We start from the raw sequence: 19,539 nt of genomic DNA, 5'->3' as shown, positions 1-19,539 counted from the left end.
CTCTCACATTACTAGTGAAAAGTTTAGTGACTGAGGCAAATGATTAATGAGGAACTTAAATTTTCCACTGATGCCTAACAGAAATATTATATTAACTTCCAGAATAAAATTGCAGCAAACCTGATCTGGTCATATGGTTTAGTTTTAGGTAGTCCTGTGAGGAGCAGGGAGCTGGACTAGATGATCCTTATGGGTCCCTTCCAACTTGAGATATTCCATGGTACTATGATCTGTTTATCAAATACTTTTCCAAAGTTAAGTTACGCCTGCCAGAAACTCAGCTCTGATGTTTGTTTAGTGAGTGGTTAAGAATGGTACCTAGAAGCTATTACAGCTTGAGCACCAGGGTTAGTATTACTGTCAACTCTGAACTCAAAAAAGATCCAAGGAAATGCGATCTTCCCATTGACTTAACGTTTGAAAACATACCTTATGGCTGACATCTACCTAAAGGGATTCTCCCCTCACCCGTCATCAACCTCAAAATCTGCACAGAGCACCCAACTAAACTTGATCAAGCATCTAATCTCTAACGCCCTGTTCCTACTGACCCGCTTTGCTGGTTCACCTGCGTTAACAACAGCTTCCAGGCAAGGCGAGTGATTCTGTTAAGGCTTAAGGCTATGCTAGATGCTGGTCTTCTAGCAGTGTAGTTACATTAATGAGGGATGTGATTCATTCCCACCTCTTTAGCATCAATGCAGTTACAGTGACATGAAATTACTTTTGTTACTACAAGAATGGGAATGAGCTATACCAGTATAACATGATTCACACTAGAGAGGTGTCTATTCTGGCACATAAAAAGGAGTAAGATTTGCATATATATTGTTTTGTCTTCAGTTTTATAGTTTGGGAGTAATTCCAAACACTTTAATGAAACTCCACACACACATGCCCCACCTGATGTGCTTTGAGTCTTTGTGGCACAGCATGCAGGAAGGCACTTGGAGACTACAGTCTAGGGGGTTATTTCAAGTGTTTATTTTAAGTGTTTATAACACCTAACACACATATACATTATACCATATTAGTTGTGGCTACTCCCATACAAAACAATTGGAAGTTACACAAGAAAGAAATTGACATGGGGAAAGAAGTGGATTAAATTTGTAGCTGAACACTCAACTGAAAACTGGGGGTCAGAAATGCTTGCATGGATTTTTCTCCACTGCCCAGCCTTATTCAAAACAAAAAAGTCATAGAACAGACCACGCTAAAAAAAAGGCACAAGATGAAGTTATTCACAGCAGCCTTCAAAACAGAGCATTTAAACAGAATGTGTCCCCCCAATAAGCTTTGCTTCTTACAACTTAAGAACAGTTCTAGCTTTTTTCTCAGGTTCATTGTGATGATAAATGCACAAAAGTGTATGGTATGCACTGCTGCTTATTAGCATTTAATGCTTCTTGAACAACTACAATGCAAATATTCATCACAATAGATGGGAACCTTGGTGGAAACAAGAATTCCCACAAATTGTTTAAGAGTACAGTAAATGAATAGTATTATAAACAAAAAGCCCAAATCCCTCACAAACGCGTATGTTGCATTTGCTCACAGATTAGCCCACTACACATTCATTGTGCAACTGCATTTGTAGAAAACCCTTTGAACAAAAATAATTTTATACCCTAACAAGAAGTGTTTTCTATTTATAGATGTGTTCAAGTCAAACAAACCACATCTGTCTCAAGGTTTGGTTGGGTGGTGTTTTTCTTTTTTTTGTATTAGCGACAGATTTTTGCATAAATAGGATGTTACAGGACAGAGTATAAGTCAGACAATTTTAAAGGAGGCTCCATTTTTAATTACTTAACTGACAGTGTACCAACACACTAACAAACATGGTAACTTTCAAAATGCGATGTTTGGAGTTTACTTCTAAGATAGTTTATTTCTAAGCTACAACAACACAAAACATGAGAAAATCTAAATGACTGCATAGGAAGTAAGCAAAGCTACAAACAAATAGCATACTGACACCTTTTACAACTACTTTTACTTCACTTATACAACTAGACAGTCAAAACATAAACTAAATTTGCTCTATGTAATGCATTAAGAAAATTTCTACATCCTCCACAAACTCTCATCATTTCCCAAGTCTCATCTCTCTATTCAATACAGTAACGTGTGAACATACTCCGCAAATGTGTTTTTGCTTATGATCAAGGTGCTTACAGGGAAAGTGTACATTTTTAGTCTACTCCTATGAATATACTTGAAGACCAGAGGGAAAAAACAGCCCTATTACTGCATCTTGTAAAGTATATCTTAAAAAATCTTAATATTTTTATCCATATAATACAGGGAAAAAAAAAAGAAAAGGGACATGATTGCGTTCACAGTACCTCTCCTATCTTGCTTATAGCTGTCAGAAACGGCAATAATAGAAGCATAAGAGCACAAGAAACAGTTGTCTTTAGCGTATGCACACCTGACAGCCCTTCTTGGAAAGCTGGTTTTCCCTGTCAACAGCACAAGATGAGAGATGGCGAGGGTGCATATATATGTGTGTATATACACACACACTCACATATACATACATCAGAACAAGAACATGCCTGGCTAAAACCACATCAGTGAGCAGCAGTACTGAGAAAAGCCGCATAACTCTTTTAGAAACAGCCTCTAACAAGGGAAACACCTCTAGAGTGGAGACGACAAAGAAAAAAACCCAACAAATCGAGAGATCTCCTCGGCCAGACCCACGACGGGCAGAGGAAGGAGGAGTACCCTGCGACAGCTCCTCCACCCTGCCTCTCAGCCGAGGAGAGGAAGGGCGGAGAGCGAAGGGAGGAGGCGAAAGCGTGAGGGAGAAACGGCCCAAGAGGAGAAATATGCCAAGCATCGCCTCCGGTGAGGAGAAATCCCCCTCTACACCCACACACACACTCTTCAAGAGAAATGGGGGGACCTCTCAAACATCCACTGAGGAAATTTCTCCTCCTCATGTATCCAGCTTCAATTTACTGAAGAGACAGCAAATTGATCACCTCAGCCTCACTCTTTGCGGGGGGGGAGGACAGCCAGCCCCCCGAAACCCTGTCTGATGGGGAGCTGCCAGGCCCCGCCACACCGGCTACCCCCTGCCCTGAGGCGCTTGCGAGAGCAGGGCAAGGCATTTCCCCTACCCTCCTTTCCCGCTGTCTCCCCCCCCCAACGCCGCGTCCCTCACCGGCCTGGGTGGTGTCGCTGAGGTCGTGGTTGGCGGCGCTGGCCCGCGGGTAGTCACGGAGCTTCCTGCCGCTCAAACTGAGGGTACCGCTGGCCGCCGCTTCTTCTAAGGCTCGGTCCAAGGAGCGGCTCCACGAACCCGGGCCTGAGGGACCTGGTGGCGGAGGACAAGCCGCCGCGTTCCCCGCCGGCATCACGGCAGAGCCGCCCTCCGGCGCCGCCAGCACCGCGGCCGCCATTTCCCCCCCGCCGCCGCCCGCCGCCGCTCCGGCTTCGCGCGCCACTGCGCAGGCGCGGGGAAGACCAATGGCCGGCAGGGCGGGCACAGGCGCCAGCCTTGACAGGGGGGCGGAGTGCGCATGCGCAGCCGCTCGGCTGTGGATACAGGGACGGCGCAAACCAAAAACCCCGAAACGTCCTTTTCCTGTCTGATTTTTCCACTCGCCTGAGGTAACCTGGCGTGCAAGGGCGCCCGCCTCCCCTTGACAACGGCTGTAGTGCCCGTACACCTTCAGAAATTCAGAAAAATGCTAGTTTACCCACCTGGGTGGGATGCCACACCAGCTGCTTTTGGGCAAGAACTTTGGCTTTTGGGCAAGAACTGCTCACTGCTGCTGCTGCTGCATCATCAGAACCCATTCCAGCAGCAAATAAAGAAGATAACGCACATATCTGAACTAGGTGGGAGAAGTACCAACTGCTTCATGCTTTTTTCCTTGATGTCATCAATACTTAAAAGGTCGCGCTCTTTGCAATGTCCAAATAAATGCCGGTCTTGCTCAGGGAAAGCACAGCTCAGCTGCTCACGCTGGAACTGTTGCGTGTCTGAACACTGCCCGAAGCTGGCAACCGTACAGACCTGAGCTGGTAACAAAGAACAAAGACGGCAGATAGTCCGGTGCCAAGGCACTCGCCATAGTCAACACCTTCTCAAATACAGGCAGTATTTTTTTCCTGCACCACCAATTAATAGCAGCAGTTCCACAGCTCATGCAAGCCTCCTGCCAGCATCGCACTGGAAAACACGACCGCGGTCGTTTATCAGGGTGTTCATGCTGATCCTGTAATACAAGGTTTAGATTACAGCGACTTCTCGCTAGCAAGACATGTCACAGCAACATGAAAACCAGTGCTTGGGCTGACAGATTAAGGGATCGGGTACTATAATCACACCAAACCATTAAATTAGATGGCGCTACTGAAAAATACATTCATAGCTGACGCATTTAAATGCAAGTGAGCTTACACAGCACCACTCCAAGAAGTGCTTAATTTTCAGGGTATTAAGCTGGGCAATGAATGCAAGCCCTCTTTAAATTAGGCTGCTTTCTGGTATATTCTTCAGAGCATTTAATAAGAATTTAATCATTAAGAACCCCTTGAAGGATATCAGAAAATTCACATAACCAATACATTGCCCAGGTGGTTATAACAGGAACAAGACAGTATGAAACCTGTAACTTTTTATTTTAAAAAAAAATTAACAGCTTCAGAATAGATCAAATGTAATAACTTCTCCAAAAAATACCAAAAGGTACAGTGTAAAGCATCTTCTCATTAAATACAAACTAGCATTTTTTGATGCATTGCATCAATGTTTTGCATCCATGTTGATGCAAAAGAATTTTTTTTGTTGCATCCTGGCACATGGAAAATGTATACACTGAAACAGGATGACTGACAACATTTTATCTACTCAAATTCTAACAGTGGGACATTTAAAAAAAAAAAATTCCTTCTAGTAATTAAGAAAAAAACCGTAACACCATTACGTTTAGTTTGCTTCTGCTAAGGTATATTTTTCAGCATTAAAAAGGAGGGTTTAAGTACTATATAGCATCAGGATGCACTCTGACTTTAAAACTGCTATACAAAAGCAAGCCCTTCTACCGTCAAATGCTCTTCAACATTGAAGTTCCCGGTAAATGCTAGTTAACTTGGAATTTGAGATAAAAATGCAAGGAAACCAACTCTGTAAGAAGTCCAATGTAAATTCTTCAAGAACAATAAAAGGAATTAAACCCACTTCAAACACCATAAACACTTCTGGATGCAGCAACCCAATCATTCTTTTACCTGACTGTACCTAAATCTCATTGCTATAGAACAGTGTTAAATTCATCAGTTCCTGGTCTGGAAGCAATTCTGAACAGGTGCCTCAGTTTTAGGGATCACGTAAATTCAGATTGAGGATGCCCCAGTTGTTACCATCCTGCAGGTTCTGATGCACAAAGCTAAGCTTAAAGCAAGTGACTACACGCTCCTGCTTAATGCCTTACGCACACTGGCAAACTGAGGGCTTTTGTCCAGCAACATTCCCCAGTTTCAGCCAATTTCAAGATGTCTGACCACTTCTGATCAGCTTCACATCTTACCTCTCTTTGGTATATACAAACAAGTGCCATTAGATTGCTTGCCTCTGGCTACTTGTAAGAGCCAGAGAAAACCCTCTGGGGCAAGGTATGCAAGATGAGAATCCTGTGTCTGGGAGGGTAAGAACTCTACCATACCACTGACTTTCTTGTGAACTGTTGTATTTATTCCTATGAAATTATTCAAAAATGTGAAGTTATTGCATTAAGTTTGTGAAAAAAAAAAAGACTTACAAAAAGAAATAGAAAGCAAAGTTTAAGAAAAAATAGGAGACAGACATACTCCATTTACAGAGGAGGATGACAAACTTGAGCTATCTGTAATATAAATTACTCTCATACTGCCTGGGCAGTATTCCTCCAATATGATCTGGACCACTTTTAAGGATAAGAGTAGAATAGTCTCCATCCCAATTACATATTTTGGGTCTCAGCTAACAGCTTTATTTGTGAAAGTGAGGATGCAAAACATTTAGTTTTCAAGAAAGGAAAAAAACTGAACTTCAAAAGCACAAAGTACAACCAATGCTCCCATGAAAAATGCCGCTACATCACTACCAAAGTATTCATGGACTGAGACTCTGTGCCAAATGGCAGTCCAAAGGAAAGTTCATAAGCAGTTCCTAAAAAACCCTAAAATGGGGTTTATAATGAAACACTTACACAATCTTTACCATAACAGAGGGGTCAAAGAACAGATACTGAGCACTCCTAGACAAAAACCCCCAACTTTTAAAATTTGTGTTTCTGTTTTGGTTGCAAGATTAACCAAAATCAGTTTGTCATCAGCTGGGCAACAGAATCTTTTCCAACCAGGTGATGGTTCCACTCCAGCGGAGCAGTTTCCCCACTTTCCCCCCCTCAGGGCATCATGTCTTTTACCATTCAAAGTAAAAGTAATAAGATAGATAGCTCTGCCACCATCCTAGCAAGAAGTCTGGAGAATTTCAGTGACGTATGCTGTATTCTTCTGCCCACTTTTATCTCAGTTTCTTAGGTAGGCGGGATCAGTGCTCAAGCCCATCTGTCAGGTTAGCCCACTGTTACAAAACGACTTCCTTTGTGCTGAGACAGCGCTGTTCTTTGTTCCTTCAGGATCCCAAAACGTTCGTTCAATGTCATCCCTGTCTGAAAAATAAAGTCATTTCACCACAAATGTAAAAGACGTTCATTTAATCAAAGTAGTGGAGACAAGAATAATTTTTTCCTCATTCTGGATCATCAATTGACTTCTTAATTGCCTCACTTCAATTTAAAAAAAAAAAAATATTAATTTGATTTAATCGTTTCCCGCACCATTTAAAAATCAGATGGGACTATACATCAAGAGCTAGCATTTCTCAGAATTCATTAAGAACACATGGTACACAATGTCAAGACTGAAAGTCTACTCAAAATATCGTAAGTTAAACTGAGGACAGACAGACTGAAAAAGGGAACTTTCACTACACTCATTTCCCCACACAGACTCTATGCAACTTCAACAAATGCAGCATTTTAACCATGTTAATGCAGGTTGCTTTCCAGTCCATCCAGTTGAGGCAGCAGACTGGAGTCCAAAAGTTCAATTAATTTTACAATATAGTAGTAGACTATTTTTGACATACTGCTTATTCATGGAAGGAACAAATCCAGACCGACGCACTGATCCTATGTAGTTTTCTACAGCTGGCAGTAAGGAGCTGATTACAAGAACAGCATCTAACTCTGTCACCCTGTAAGAATTCCTTCAATGACAGCACTAAGATTCCTGCACCACCTCGCCTGTCTTCATGAAACTTGTGAAAAATTGCTCATCTTTCAAGCCTTTATGTCATCACATTTGATTTTTTTTTTTTCCTAGATGCATAGCAAAAGTTGCCTTATAAATTCAGCTGTCGGGGTTCCATGCAGGTTACACAACTGAAAGAAGCTCATCCCTGAATTACGCACACTTGCTGATTCAAGCACAGCAGAAGCACCAGAAGGCTTTTAGAAATGTTCAACAATTTAAATCCCATTTAAAGCATGTGGGCACGCAAGACATGAACTCGAGGAACAGGAACAGTGAGTTTAGTTACTTGCTTGACGTTACATAGCAAGTTAGTGGAAGAACTGGAAGTGGAAACAAGAAGTAGTAACTAGTTCCCTCTTTCTGTCACTAGTGAGTCTAGGAAGAAAGTGCCTGGATCACTGGCTTTTATCTGTCCTCAAACTACTTCCACAGTTAAGGAAGGAAACTGCATTTACCTGTTTTCCAACACTATTAATATCAAACTGCAATGGAACCCCTTTGGGAATCTTCTTCTCTTCAGATTGGTCCCTCTTCATCAGAAATGGTGGCACAGGAGTACAAGTTAATCGTAATTTCTGGGAACTGTGAAAGAAGCATGTTACAAAGGACACAGTGAATATGTGTTTTATGCAATAAGGCCTTAATGCTGATAGAGGTATGGATTTTTCATCAAGCCATTTGATCAGGCTGGCTGAATAGCTGGAAGGCACCAATTCAAGAAGTAAAAGTCAGGCAAACCATAAAAGGGTAGCATTTGTTATTGTTACTAGACAGCAAGTGTCCCGACAGGAAGCGATATTATCTTTTATCTCTCAATCCTACTGAAAAACGCATAATTTGAAGTTAATTATTCCCATAAATACAAAAAATAAAAATTGGTACAGTATTCCTTACAGATAAAATGCTACTAATGAAAAAAGCTACTCGAGATTTTTAAAATAAAACACCTCATGAAACAACAGTACCATCAACTTCCGAAAGACAAATACAGCAATGTGTTCTTAAAGCACAACTCTAGCAGCCTCTTTATGAATCACAGAGGAACTAATACCATCACTCATCAACTAGATGCTAATTCATTTTCATTCAGAGAGGGGAGGAAAACAGCTGCAATACAGTCTGATTTGGAAGAGGCAGACAAGGTGAAAGTCTACCGGCCCACAACTCTTCAATTCCATAGACCACATCAAGCTCCTAACTGGGAGATGCCTTGAGAAATCGAGCTGTGATATTATTCAAACACAGCTAAGAAACACTCAGAAAGGGGCCAGATTTAAAAGTCTTCACAAGAAGCTGTAAACTTGAGGTCATCTGAAATAATATTTGCAAGAAACTCACTAAATGGATCAGAACAGTGATTTCAGCTATGTTAAGAACATTTCAGAACTTTTTTGAAAACTCACATTGGGGTTATGATTGCTCCTGGGTTGTCAATGGATACAGTCAGAATCCCTCCACTCGTGGTAGAAGTTCGCCATCTAGTTCAAAAACACAGAAATCACTTACAAAAACGTTGCAGAAATTTCAGTCAGAGTATCTTTAAATACGTGTCCAAAACACTGGCTAGTAAAGAATGTACAAGCTTTCAGAATGTAGGCCAGTATGAAGACCACATGCAGTCAAACATTCTACAAGGAGCTTGGCCATTGAGTCTTTATCTTTTACATTATCTAAACCTATTCAGGTGAGTGCTAGATCACATGCTGGCAAGGTGTACAAGAACTACAGCACTGACTGAAACGTTCACTTTTTAAAAACATTGTTTCCTTGCCACAGATGGGGCCAAAATGGTCCTCACAGCAAATCAAAGAGGTGACAGACTGCAGGTCTGCGGCATACGCTACTTACTCAGACTGTTGTGTTACCAACAAACAAGCTGCAAAGAGCCTAGCAGGCACAGAATGATATGGGAAGAATACATGGGGGGATAGCTGAGTGTCTACTTTGTGACCTGCCTTGCTTATGTCCAAATTGCTTCATAGGCTTATATGTATATTAAATAAAACGGAAATTACATCAAGAGCTCAGGAGAACACTGACATTTGAGTTTTTCTTCCAGTCTATGCAGTATTCATGAGTGGTAGAGATTAGTCTGATCCTCTGAAGCTACCACCTTCCCCCTCATTTCTGCAAGCGTCTTATGCAAACAAACTCCTCCTGGTTAAATTAGAAGATAATTTAGGAAGTAACTGAGAACAGGGAGAGGATCACTGTCACTCAGTTGATATGCCTACAGGGGAAAAAAACCCATTCAATTATCATAGCCAGGAAGCCAGAACTAAAACGAGAATCGTACAAGTAACCAAACTGAAGTTTTCCAAATTAAATACTTACTGACGAGTTCTCTTTACTGTCTGATTATCAAGATCATCTGTTGACTGCACTTGGGCCTGCACCTGAAAACACATCAATACAGACACTGGATTTGAATACTGTTTCAATTCCTGGAAATACAGCAGTTCAAGAATAGAAGTTCAAAGCTGTTTGTATACTCTGCACAAACAGGGCTGTACTTTCAGAGGGACTTCTAAGATAACTATCCTATTACCGTTGTAAGACATTGGAAAGACATTACTTTAAGAACACAAAATGATTTAAACAAAATTGTCAATGACAGTAACTTAACCAATAGAGATGGAAACATTTTTGAGGACTATGTTAGCAAACATACACTTCACCAAGATACACCAAAACATTACCAGGCCAGAAACAAAAACCTGGCTAGTTCCTAATCTGATCAATGTTAACATACATAATATTCAGCATGCCACTAAGTCCCAATCCTGTTTTAAAGGACTTTGGTTTTGTTTTTCTTCCTCCTGATCCTGTCTGTAATCCCATAATCCATGCAGATGGAAGACAGCAGCTACCTACAAGTCACAACGATGGCAGATGTAGAATGAAGGCACAAATGAAAACAGAGACCACCACTACCGTTCACTGCACACTCTCTCTTCTCTTGATCTTACTCAAAATAACCAAAAAATCCTTAACTAAAATAATAACTTAGATAACTAAAATAAATAACCCCAAAATAACAAAAAAAACCCCACCACCTCCAAAAAACCATAATCAGATTCTAAAATATGTTTCTGGTCTATCCTTCACCTGAGGCAACTGTGAAAGCTGCACAGTGCTTTCTAACATTTACTTTTAAAAGGAAAAATGAATACCTTGCAACTACCCTCAAACACTCTGACAAGTTCCATGCCCCTCTGAACAGTCCAGCTACCCTGGAACAGGAAGCAAGACTCAATGGATTACAGTAACTGAAGAGGGCAAGCACATTTCCCTAGAAGAACCCGTGCCTATTTCCCAGTCCACCTCAAGTTTCTACTCAGATCTGATACTCAAAGTCAATTCATTAATATCAGTGTTATAGGTTAGCTTAGAACCTGTGAGCACAATTTTGCTGTTGTTTTCAGTAATTTTTATTACCTTCAGGCCCCTTCTAAACAGGAAAGTTGCTTGACGAGTGTCTTTTTGCTGATTTAATTTGTTTCCAATTCTGGCAAAAGTGGACGGCATGTTATTCCTGTAATATTTATTAAAATACGGTTATCAAAGGCTCCACAGTAACATCTTAGAGAGACCACTATGAAAGTCAGGAAACTACCAATACATCCCTAAGGACATCTGCAATGCTGCCTCTTTGAGGCTGAACACTTCAGTTGCAATAAGCTTCTCATCTACTAGGAACAAAACACATTACTCATAAATGGAGAAATCACTTCTGTTACATAGAAGCCTAGCACTCCTATGTCACAGGACAGCATGGTTATTAATTCTGCTTTTTACTTTGCTCAGTATCCTCCAGCACTTTAAGCACTGCTGATTAGGTGGAAAAAAAGGAGCAGTCTTGATATGTATAAAGAAAGTTTGTTTACAGTTTCCACAATAGACTGACATTGTGAAAATTTTCATCATGGAAACCAGTTAAGATGCAGTTCATAACAGACATGTTAATTCCAGCACAAGTAAAACATGCAATAGCTTCCATGAAACTGAAGATGGCACCAGGTTCCACAAAGGCATTTTATTTAGAAAGTTCACTAACCCATGGCTGTCACTTCAAAGCTACAGAAATCCACGTTGGCTGTTTCCATATAGGCTGCCTATGATTTAAATACCAGGTGCTCACGAACAGAGGTACTTCCTGTGTGCTCTACACAGTAATAAATATCTGGGTTTGTTTCAAGACCATGTTGGTCCTATGCCCAGCTTCCAGATTTGGAGCACTTCGTACACACAACAGTCTTGACCGTATTACCACTGCCAGTACCTACCGTCTTGTCTTGGACTTAGTCCTGTCAAACAAGACTCACTATGGAAAGTTCTCAAGAAGAGTTCAGAAAGCAGACGTGGTATTTTACCTTCTGTTTAGCAGGGCAGGCCTCCTGAGGGCTGGAGCTTGTTTTCTCTGCATTTCAGATTGTCTCTGCAGGTTTGTTTTCTTTTTCAAAACTGGATAATTCCGCTGTGTATTCTTAAAAAACAGTAAATATATATAGCATATATATATACTGTATACACACACTTTTCCTTCAATTTCCATTTACAAACTGCATCTGGAATACATTTGGCTTTGCCTACCTTTCACAGCCTAGTATAATTTGAAAATACCTTCTACACTTCCATGAATTCTATATTCCCCTCATTACCAGGCAAAAAACCCCCAAAACAGCAGAGCTTAGCAGTTATTTTTTGATTACTGTATCTCCCTAAGCTGACAAAATGCATGCTCCACATGCCTTTAAAATTACTCTTCTTTACGAATCCAAAAGCGGTCCCTGATCTACAACACTGAATGAGATGGAGCGGGCAACAATGCACTGGAGGAGTGCAGAAGGGGGAACCTACTGATGGAGTTAAGTATTTTGCAAAAACTTCCATTTTTTGTAACAGGCACATGCTTAACACCTGCATTTCAGCTGAATCATTGGTTTGTAACAAAGTAATGCAAAGACAATAAATCCTAATAAGTGAGCTTTTCTTGTAAAAATACAGTAACTACCTCCATACTTACACAGCATATACTTCTGTACTTCAATTTTCATGACTTGCAACCCAATTAGGTGTTAAAAAACTTTTGAACCTAGTCATTAACCACCTCACTCAAAACAAACAAGAACTCAGCTAACGCATCCCCAATTTAATAAGAGGTTGTACCAGTGTCTCCATGTTATATTTCAGTAGCACTGTTCTGAAGCCATTGTGTTTCATTTTTTTAATCTTACATGAACCACTGGAATTGCATTAATTACCTTCTCGCTAAGTGGCTGTCTGTTCAGAGGACTAATTCCTTTGTGTGAACCCATTGCTTTCTTGGCTGCCAAGCCAGTTATAACTCCGTAAGAACGCTTCTTCCCCGCTATCTTCTTTCTGCGTCCCAAACGATTTTTACCATAACCTGCAACAAGCATGAAGAGTTCAACAATTCTTATTGAAAGAAAAAGCTTACTGCTTTAAGATACTATGCAGGCACCACAACTTATTTGGCTGCACACGTCAAGCCTTAGAGCAGAAGCTATCACTACACTTGAAGACAATTTGGTCATTCAGTTATTTTAGCAGGTCTGACCCAAGCCCTAGCACAAGAATAATCAGCTTCTCATACAGATCACAGTTTTGCTCTAGTTCATGGCATTCATTTCTGTTGAAAATTTGTTATTTGACATGTCTACAGGGACAACTTAAGAGTCACTCTGGCATAGAAAACTACCAAAATACTCTGAAATGGACCTTCATCGAGTGCTGAATAATACAAAACCAAACCAAAGGAAAAAAACCAAATGACCAGCTACCCACCCATTCAGCAAACTTTAAATTACCAGTTTAATTTAAAGAAAAGAACAGAAAAAAAAGCAACTACAAAGCTTATTTATTTAGATCAGTGGTTCCTAAGGCATGACTTAAGAAAAAAAGAATATAGCAATTGCCCACAAAACCATATTAAACAGCATATGAATTACATCACATTTAAAGTGTTTTCAATTAGAAGTCTGCATGGCAGTCTGGACGAAAACGAGAATTGAAAGCAGCCTTTGAATACAAAAGGCTTGTAAGTCTGAGGTCTGTAGTATAAACATCTGAAATCTCCAGTTACAAGGGTTTGGTTAACCCTGTATGGAGCCATTTTTTTCACACTATGAATACAGACTATGCTTCAGTTTTATCCCCAAGTACCATCCTCTTTAGAATCTCAGACTGCAAGACAAATTTAAGACTAAGGAGTCAGGTCTACAGCAACAGACACATCTAGCTTTGACAAATCTGACTTCATAGCATTGATAATAAACCTGTGCTTCTTCATGAGACAGGAACCATCACATGAGGCAAGCCATTGATCAGAACCCAGCTAAGATAAATTTGCCATGGAGAAACTGCTGTGTACCCACATATTGTGGATGGTTAGCAAATGCTCTTCTTTTCAAATAGAAAAGCTGAGAAACAGGGTTACTTAGGCTGAAAGGGACCTCACGAGCTCTCTGGACCAACCTCTGCTCAAATAAATGGCAAACTCAAAGTCAGCTCAGGCTGCACAGGGTTTTGTGCAGTTGCATTCTGTGTATCACCAAGGACAACTTTTATTGAAATGAACAATGTTCTTCTCTCTGTTTCTCCCCCCAAAAGCTGAAAAGAGTCCCAGCTCAAGTTCCTCGCTTCTTTCCAGAGAGTTTGGCAGCCACTTCCAAAACCACAAAGAGTTGAATGCTGTTGATCATTTGTGGTTTCTGTAGCCGTCCACAAACAACAGAGGATTTGCTACTTATCAGAATAACTTCAATGGCAACGGAGCAGCAATAAACTATTGGTCATAAGCTACTAATAACTAGAATGCTCAGAAGAACTATTTAATGATATCTTCTGCTCAAAAAACAATATTAAAGAGGTTTGCTTTCAATGGGAGAAAGTGTGTGGAGCTGTACAAGAGGGAGCAGTTAAAGCTATTCACAACGTTTCAACATGTCATGAATGTGGCAGTTTTGAAAGAAAAACGTTTGCTTTTTCCTAGAACAAGGGCAGGCAAGGAGGGATGGTTCCAATAGAGAAAAGTAACTGCCAAGACGGTTGTATTTAGAGTTTTATATTTGCAGCTCAAGTTCCTCCTAAAATTCTAAATTCTAATACTTGCTTCTTTTGTGCCCTTTGGATCATAAACAATTGCATTTGACAACTGCAGTCATAAATAGAAGCCTACATGTTTGATAATCTACAAATTAAATTCACTTACTCTTTCACCTACACAAATACTCTTACACTTGGGCTGACTGATGTAAGATATTTTCCTGCACTGTCACCAATTTACTAAAGATGCACAAATTAAGTAACACTGCTATGTTGGCCTGTATAAAAAGAAAAACTCCTCTGAGCCCTGCGCAACACGACATTCCACTGATCCCCAAAGACATTTGTGTCTAAGATGCTAACTATGAGCTGCTGCTACAACAAATATCAAGCAATGAAGAAGATAAATGGGATCACTGTGAATACACCAGACAGATGTGTATTTGTTTTAAATGAATGCTACTAAACAAGAAACTGCATGTATTAACTTAAACGCTTCATTAGCTTGGATTGAGGTGGTAAGCTTTCTGATTAGACAGTATTTTCCCATATTTTGATAATCCAGTGCTAAAAAGGTACTTTTCAAAATTAAACATAAGCAAAACCAGTCTATACTTCAAGCAGGTACTGGACTAAAACCTGGGAATCATTTTAGAATATGACTCCTGTTTATCAAAAAGACCCCTGAAAGTTACTCAGGGAATCTACGGTAAAGCTGTTATTGTGCACTTTTCCTCTCTTTACTCCCTGCCTATATGATTTTTTTTCCCACTTCTGTATTGCACTGTGAAAACATTGGCTTAAGAAGGCTGACATGGTGCTTCCTTTGCATCCCAAGGTCTTAACAAGAAAAGCCGACTCAACACTCTGCACTATCCATTTATATATCCCAGAGACAGCATTACAGTCTGCAGTAACAGCTATTTTGGAGAGGCCTACTAGGAGAATTCTACCTAGCAAATATAAATATGCTGGCTCTTTTGCACAAAGCTCTGAGCTCTGGCAAGGCCTCCACATTTCCTAATGTACAGGCTTTGGCATAAGTACTCTTTCTATCCATCTCTGAGAAGGGACAAAGTATCAACACAACTTCCAAAATTAAAATAAATGTAAAAAAACAGAAAGAAAGCCAATCCTTCCTTGAGTCAAATAGAGTCCATCAAGCACCTCAGCTCCTGTTGGCCAAACAAATCAATGACTTTCTCACACTGAACCAGAAACAAAACCAAACATAAATGGATCACAAAGAACTGAATTATAATCAAAACTGCATATGACACTATGTAAAAGACACCTGAATTGACCATGTCAATCCATACATTTTCATTAGGTTACATTTCAGCTCAAAAAAAATATTGCACAATCCACATTATGTTTGACATACACACCTTTCTGCTGTGGGATTCCCCACTTGGAGCCTGGTGTCCTGAACTGTCGAGTTCGATTCTGCTGAAGCCCTCTTTTCATTTTGGGGGAATACTGTTTTCTCTCTTCTTTCTTGTTCAGTTTAATTATATCATCTGTAAGCATAAAATAAAAGAGAAAGATTTGACACATTGCAGACATATTCTAGTTCTGAAGAAAAAACCCTAGCAGGTTGGACTCATGGGAAACAGACCAGTTAATCTTGCAAAGCCAGCACATACAAGCTAAGGTTCCAGAAATATCTCTATAGAATATCCAGTCCCTGTTAGTCTTACAGTACTTCCTTTATAATATAATGCCCTCGCAAAAGAGAAGCAGTTGCATACATCCAGAACATCCAAGAGACTTGAAAGATCGTGGCATGCCGCCCAGCATGAAATTTGGAATTGAATGACTACATTAGTTTTTGTATACCGTTAAAGAGAAGGTAATCCCAGCACCAACAGACTTTGCAGATTCCAGACAAAATGTCACTTCTAGCCTTCGTTCTTTCATCCTAAGTTACTTAAGAAAAATCACACAGAAAGAACTCAGCCTATCAGTTATCTTCATGTGTTCACTGAGGTTGAGATGATAGGAAAAAAGCAAGCAAGACTTCTCTCCCCAGGTATCTGCAATCCAAAGCAATCATCTTACCTGTTGCCCAGGGAAACAATGTTGAACAAATTATTGATCAGTTTAAGAATAAGTTTAAGATAATAAACTGATGAAAAGTGAACAGCAGGTTTGTCAAGTGCAAATCATGCCGCACCACTTTGATTTCCTTCACTGATCTGGTAGCTGGCTCAGGAGGTAAGAGTAAAGCAACAGATGTGGCATGCTTTTATTTGACTGTTGGCTTGTTTACAAAAACACCATAAAGGAAAATGTTAAATTATATTTATTGCATCTAGATCAGGAGAGCACAGCTGATAAAAACGTTATGTTTTAACGGGGAGCTACCACAAACACGTGGACATCCTTTTTTGAGTCGGAGAGAGATGGGAATGGGGTTACTGTGTTTAACAGAGTTCAAATGGACTCGGATGGGGTAGAACTGAGAAAACAGCACAAAAAAAATTAAGAAAAAACTCACAACATATTGTTATCCAATATTTTGTATGCTGCTGAAGTAAAGCTAAGAGAAAATCAGCTTACTTTGCTGCAAAAATGATAGATTTTTTTCCCCTGAATATTCAATCGGGATAAGGAATACTGATACAGGTCACTCAGGGTTTGATTCCTCTAGAATCTTCTTTACCAAAGGGATCATCCCTAGAGCGAGGATTCCCAAACTATCCTTTTTATATGACAAAGAAAACCAAAGCCACTTCAAAATGGTATACAGCTCCAAAATAGCAGAAACGATCACTGCCAACAGCAGTACTCAATCAGGAGCATTATTTCAACTTAGCGCCACTAATAAAGTGATGTTCAACAAAAACTGAAACTCCCAAAACTGTTAGAGCAGAATATGTAATTCTGCATAATGGCTGCTTCCATTCCTATGTACCAGCTATACAAAACCACCACATTCAGAGAGCACGGCTCCTTGCTTCACAGTTCATCTGCTCCATCTTAAATCCCATTTTTGCAAGTTAGCTGTTGCTGCACACAGAGTTACAAGTTTTTAAACAAAAGAACTTAAGTTTCAGCTATTCTCTTATTTGGGGAAATGAAGGATATCTGGGACTTCATGCATTTGTTAGCTGAGACACACTGAAGCATTCTCCTATCTTGCCCGAGATCAGAGATGAAACCTACAGCTAGAATAGCAGAATAATCTGGGAACGTTATCAAACTGGAAGCTTAGCTTCAAATGAGTTGCAGATAACACACTAGCAACAAAAAGAGGTGTCCTGGTTTTGGTTTAATCTTTATTACTACATGAGAAAATATTCAACATTAAAGTCCAGATCTTAAGATTTCCTAGATTAATGTTGTCCCAATTTTTTTGATATCACAACAAACGTGGGATCACATCTTATCTTTGTTTACACCAGACCACACAACTTTGACCTGGGGACAGTAGACGTGGATGACACTGTTCTCATGCAAGTTACCCTTGCAAAGAAACAAGTTAAGGGACACACCCGCTCACAACAGCTTCTTAAACAAAACGTCACCATGACACCACAATAGTCCTTTGCAATTTGCTATTAGTCAATGTCCAGGACATGTAGTCATGGCTAAGTGAAAGGTTAATTTGGTCAAGTTAGAAACATTAGAATATATGGAAATAGAACTAGCCACTCAGAATCAATAACTCCATTAATCTTGGTAACATTGGAAACAAAGATTCAGTGTGCTATACTATAAGTGAAAATAGATTTATATGAATGCTGTAATGCTACTCCATGTCCAGACAAACTCTAAACATCATTTCACAAGTTATCTCCATTGCCAAAACACAGAACTCCACTGGATCATTTACAGAAGGAAAAATTGTACAAATCCTCTTATTTTAAGGTGGTCCACAAAGGCCATGTCTACTGTTAACATTCTAATTCAAATCGTGATTTCACTTTTTGAAGCAAGTCTCCTGATAGTACCCATCTACCATGCTCTGGTGGTGTCATGGAGCAGTCTTGGAGCATACCAAACCAATTTTTCTAGACAAAACTAAACTGGAAGATGCACTCCAGGAAAGCACCAAATGTGTCCCCAACTGTTAAGGGGACTTAGCACACAGGACCAGAACAGAACTACTCTGAGATACCTCTTTGAAATATATATAGCATGGACGTCTGGTTTCAGATACACTCGAGAGACACAGCCCTGCAGATCTGTAATGAGGCTGAGCAACTTCCTAACACACACAACCAATGGGAGGACAGGGGAGAAAGGGGTGGATTGCCACAGGAAACTACGTGGTAGAGACAACATCACGCTTGATCTGACTGGTAAAGTACTGCAGAGGAGTTACGAAGGAGACGTGCCATTACCAACTTCCAAACCTGGGAAGAAAAAAAGGCAAGGCCGGCTGAGCAGCAACCTAACCACCCCCGCCCCTGCAATTACGAGCCCTGGGACGCTCCCCCAGGGCCACCCAGCAAAGGGCCCGGTCACCGCCGTGCCAGACGCACGCAGCGCCCCGGTTTTCGGCCTGCTCCGGACACACAAATGGAACAAAGGGGACTCACCCCGCTGAACCCGGCTCCTCCCTAGCTAGGGGCAGCGACCCCCCGAGCCCACACCCCTGGGAGCCCCGCTGCTCCCGAGGATACAGCCAGGCCTCACCTCGCCTCCCCACCACGACGGGCCCACAGGCTCCCGAAGCCTGCCTCGCATTCCGCCCCCCGCCGCGGTCTAGCTGTGGTAGGGTCCTGCCTCCCCCCCCCCGCCCGACTTGGCGCAGGCCGCATCCCTACGCCCCCCGTTGGTTCCGACCGCGCCGGTGCCCGGCAAAGCCCTTTGGTTCGGTCCTCCCCCCCGGCCCTAGCGCTTGGTTCAGCCCGCGCCCCTCCAGCCTCTCCCCCACAGCGGCGGGCCCGAGGCGCTCTCCTCACCGAGGGACATGTCGATCTTCTCCAGGCTGTCGCTGCTGCCGTTCCGGGCCCCCGCCGCAGCCGAGGAGCCCGAAAGCGGCGCCGCAGCCCCGAACCCGCTCATGGCTGCCCGCAAGACCACCGCCGCCTCCCCTCACCGCCACAGCCGATGGCCAGCGGGCTGCACGCATGCGCAGGGTGCGGCCGCGCATGCACCGCAGCCCTCCCCCTCGGGGAGCTCACGCATGCGCAG

At 41.4% G+C, this 19,539-nt stretch overlaps 3 protein-coding genes across 15 annotated transcripts in view; 1 reads left to right on the top strand and 2 right to left on the bottom strand.

The window, feature by feature from the left end:
• Positions 1 to 3,478, bottom strand: part of LRCH3 (leucine rich repeats and calponin homology domain containing 3) — a 70,956-nt gene extending 67,478 nt beyond the window's left edge. For 5 of the 13 annotated variants that reach the window (XM_072867287.1, XM_072867296.1, XM_072867292.1 and 2 more), the window contains exon 1: positions 3,182 to 3,476. In XM_072867287.1, the coding sequence (XP_072723388.1) occupies positions 3,182 to 3,419 (238 nt within the window). In that variant the 5' untranslated portion in view covers positions 3,420 to 3,476. Of the gene's footprint in view, positions 1 to 3,181 lie in introns of all 13 variants that reach the window. The other 8 variants (XM_072867286.1, XM_072867293.1, XM_072867290.1 and 5 more) reach the window with 3 other exon arrangements.
• Positions 3,479 to 4,628: 1,150 nt separating this feature from the next.
• FYTTD1 (forty-two-three domain containing 1) lies at positions 4,629 to 19,490 on the bottom strand. Its single transcript, XM_072867302.1, has 9 exons — positions 19,308 to 19,490; positions 15,783 to 15,914; positions 12,591 to 12,736; positions 11,700 to 11,812; positions 10,765 to 10,861; positions 9,661 to 9,722; positions 8,730 to 8,804; positions 7,782 to 7,908; positions 4,629 to 6,680 (listed from the first exon to the last, which is right to left on the bottom strand). Exons 1-9 carry the CDS (start codon positions 19,408 to 19,410, stop codon positions 6,585 to 6,587), a joined length of 951 nt encoding a protein of 316 aa, XP_072723403.1. The 5' UTR covers positions 19,411 to 19,490; the 3' UTR covers positions 4,629 to 6,584.
• RUBCN (rubicon autophagy regulator) overlaps positions 18,708 to 19,539 on the top strand; it is a 34,274-nt gene continuing 33,442 nt past the window's right edge. Inside the window, exon 1 of the mRNA XM_072867283.1 lies at positions 18,708 to 18,771. The gene's annotated coding sequence lies outside the window, so the exon portion shown is untranslated. The remainder of the gene's footprint in view (positions 18,772 to 19,539) is intronic.

The sequence above is a fragment of the Ciconia boyciana genome, chromosome 7 (assembly GCF_034638445.1).
Source record: "Ciconia boyciana chromosome 7, ASM3463844v1, whole genome shotgun sequence".
NCBI classification, from domain to species: domain Eukaryota; kingdom Metazoa; phylum Chordata; class Aves; order Ciconiiformes; family Ciconiidae; genus Ciconia; species Ciconia boyciana.
The sequence above is the reverse complement of the archived record's forward strand: the minus strand, read 5'-3'. Positions and strand labels throughout refer to the sequence as shown.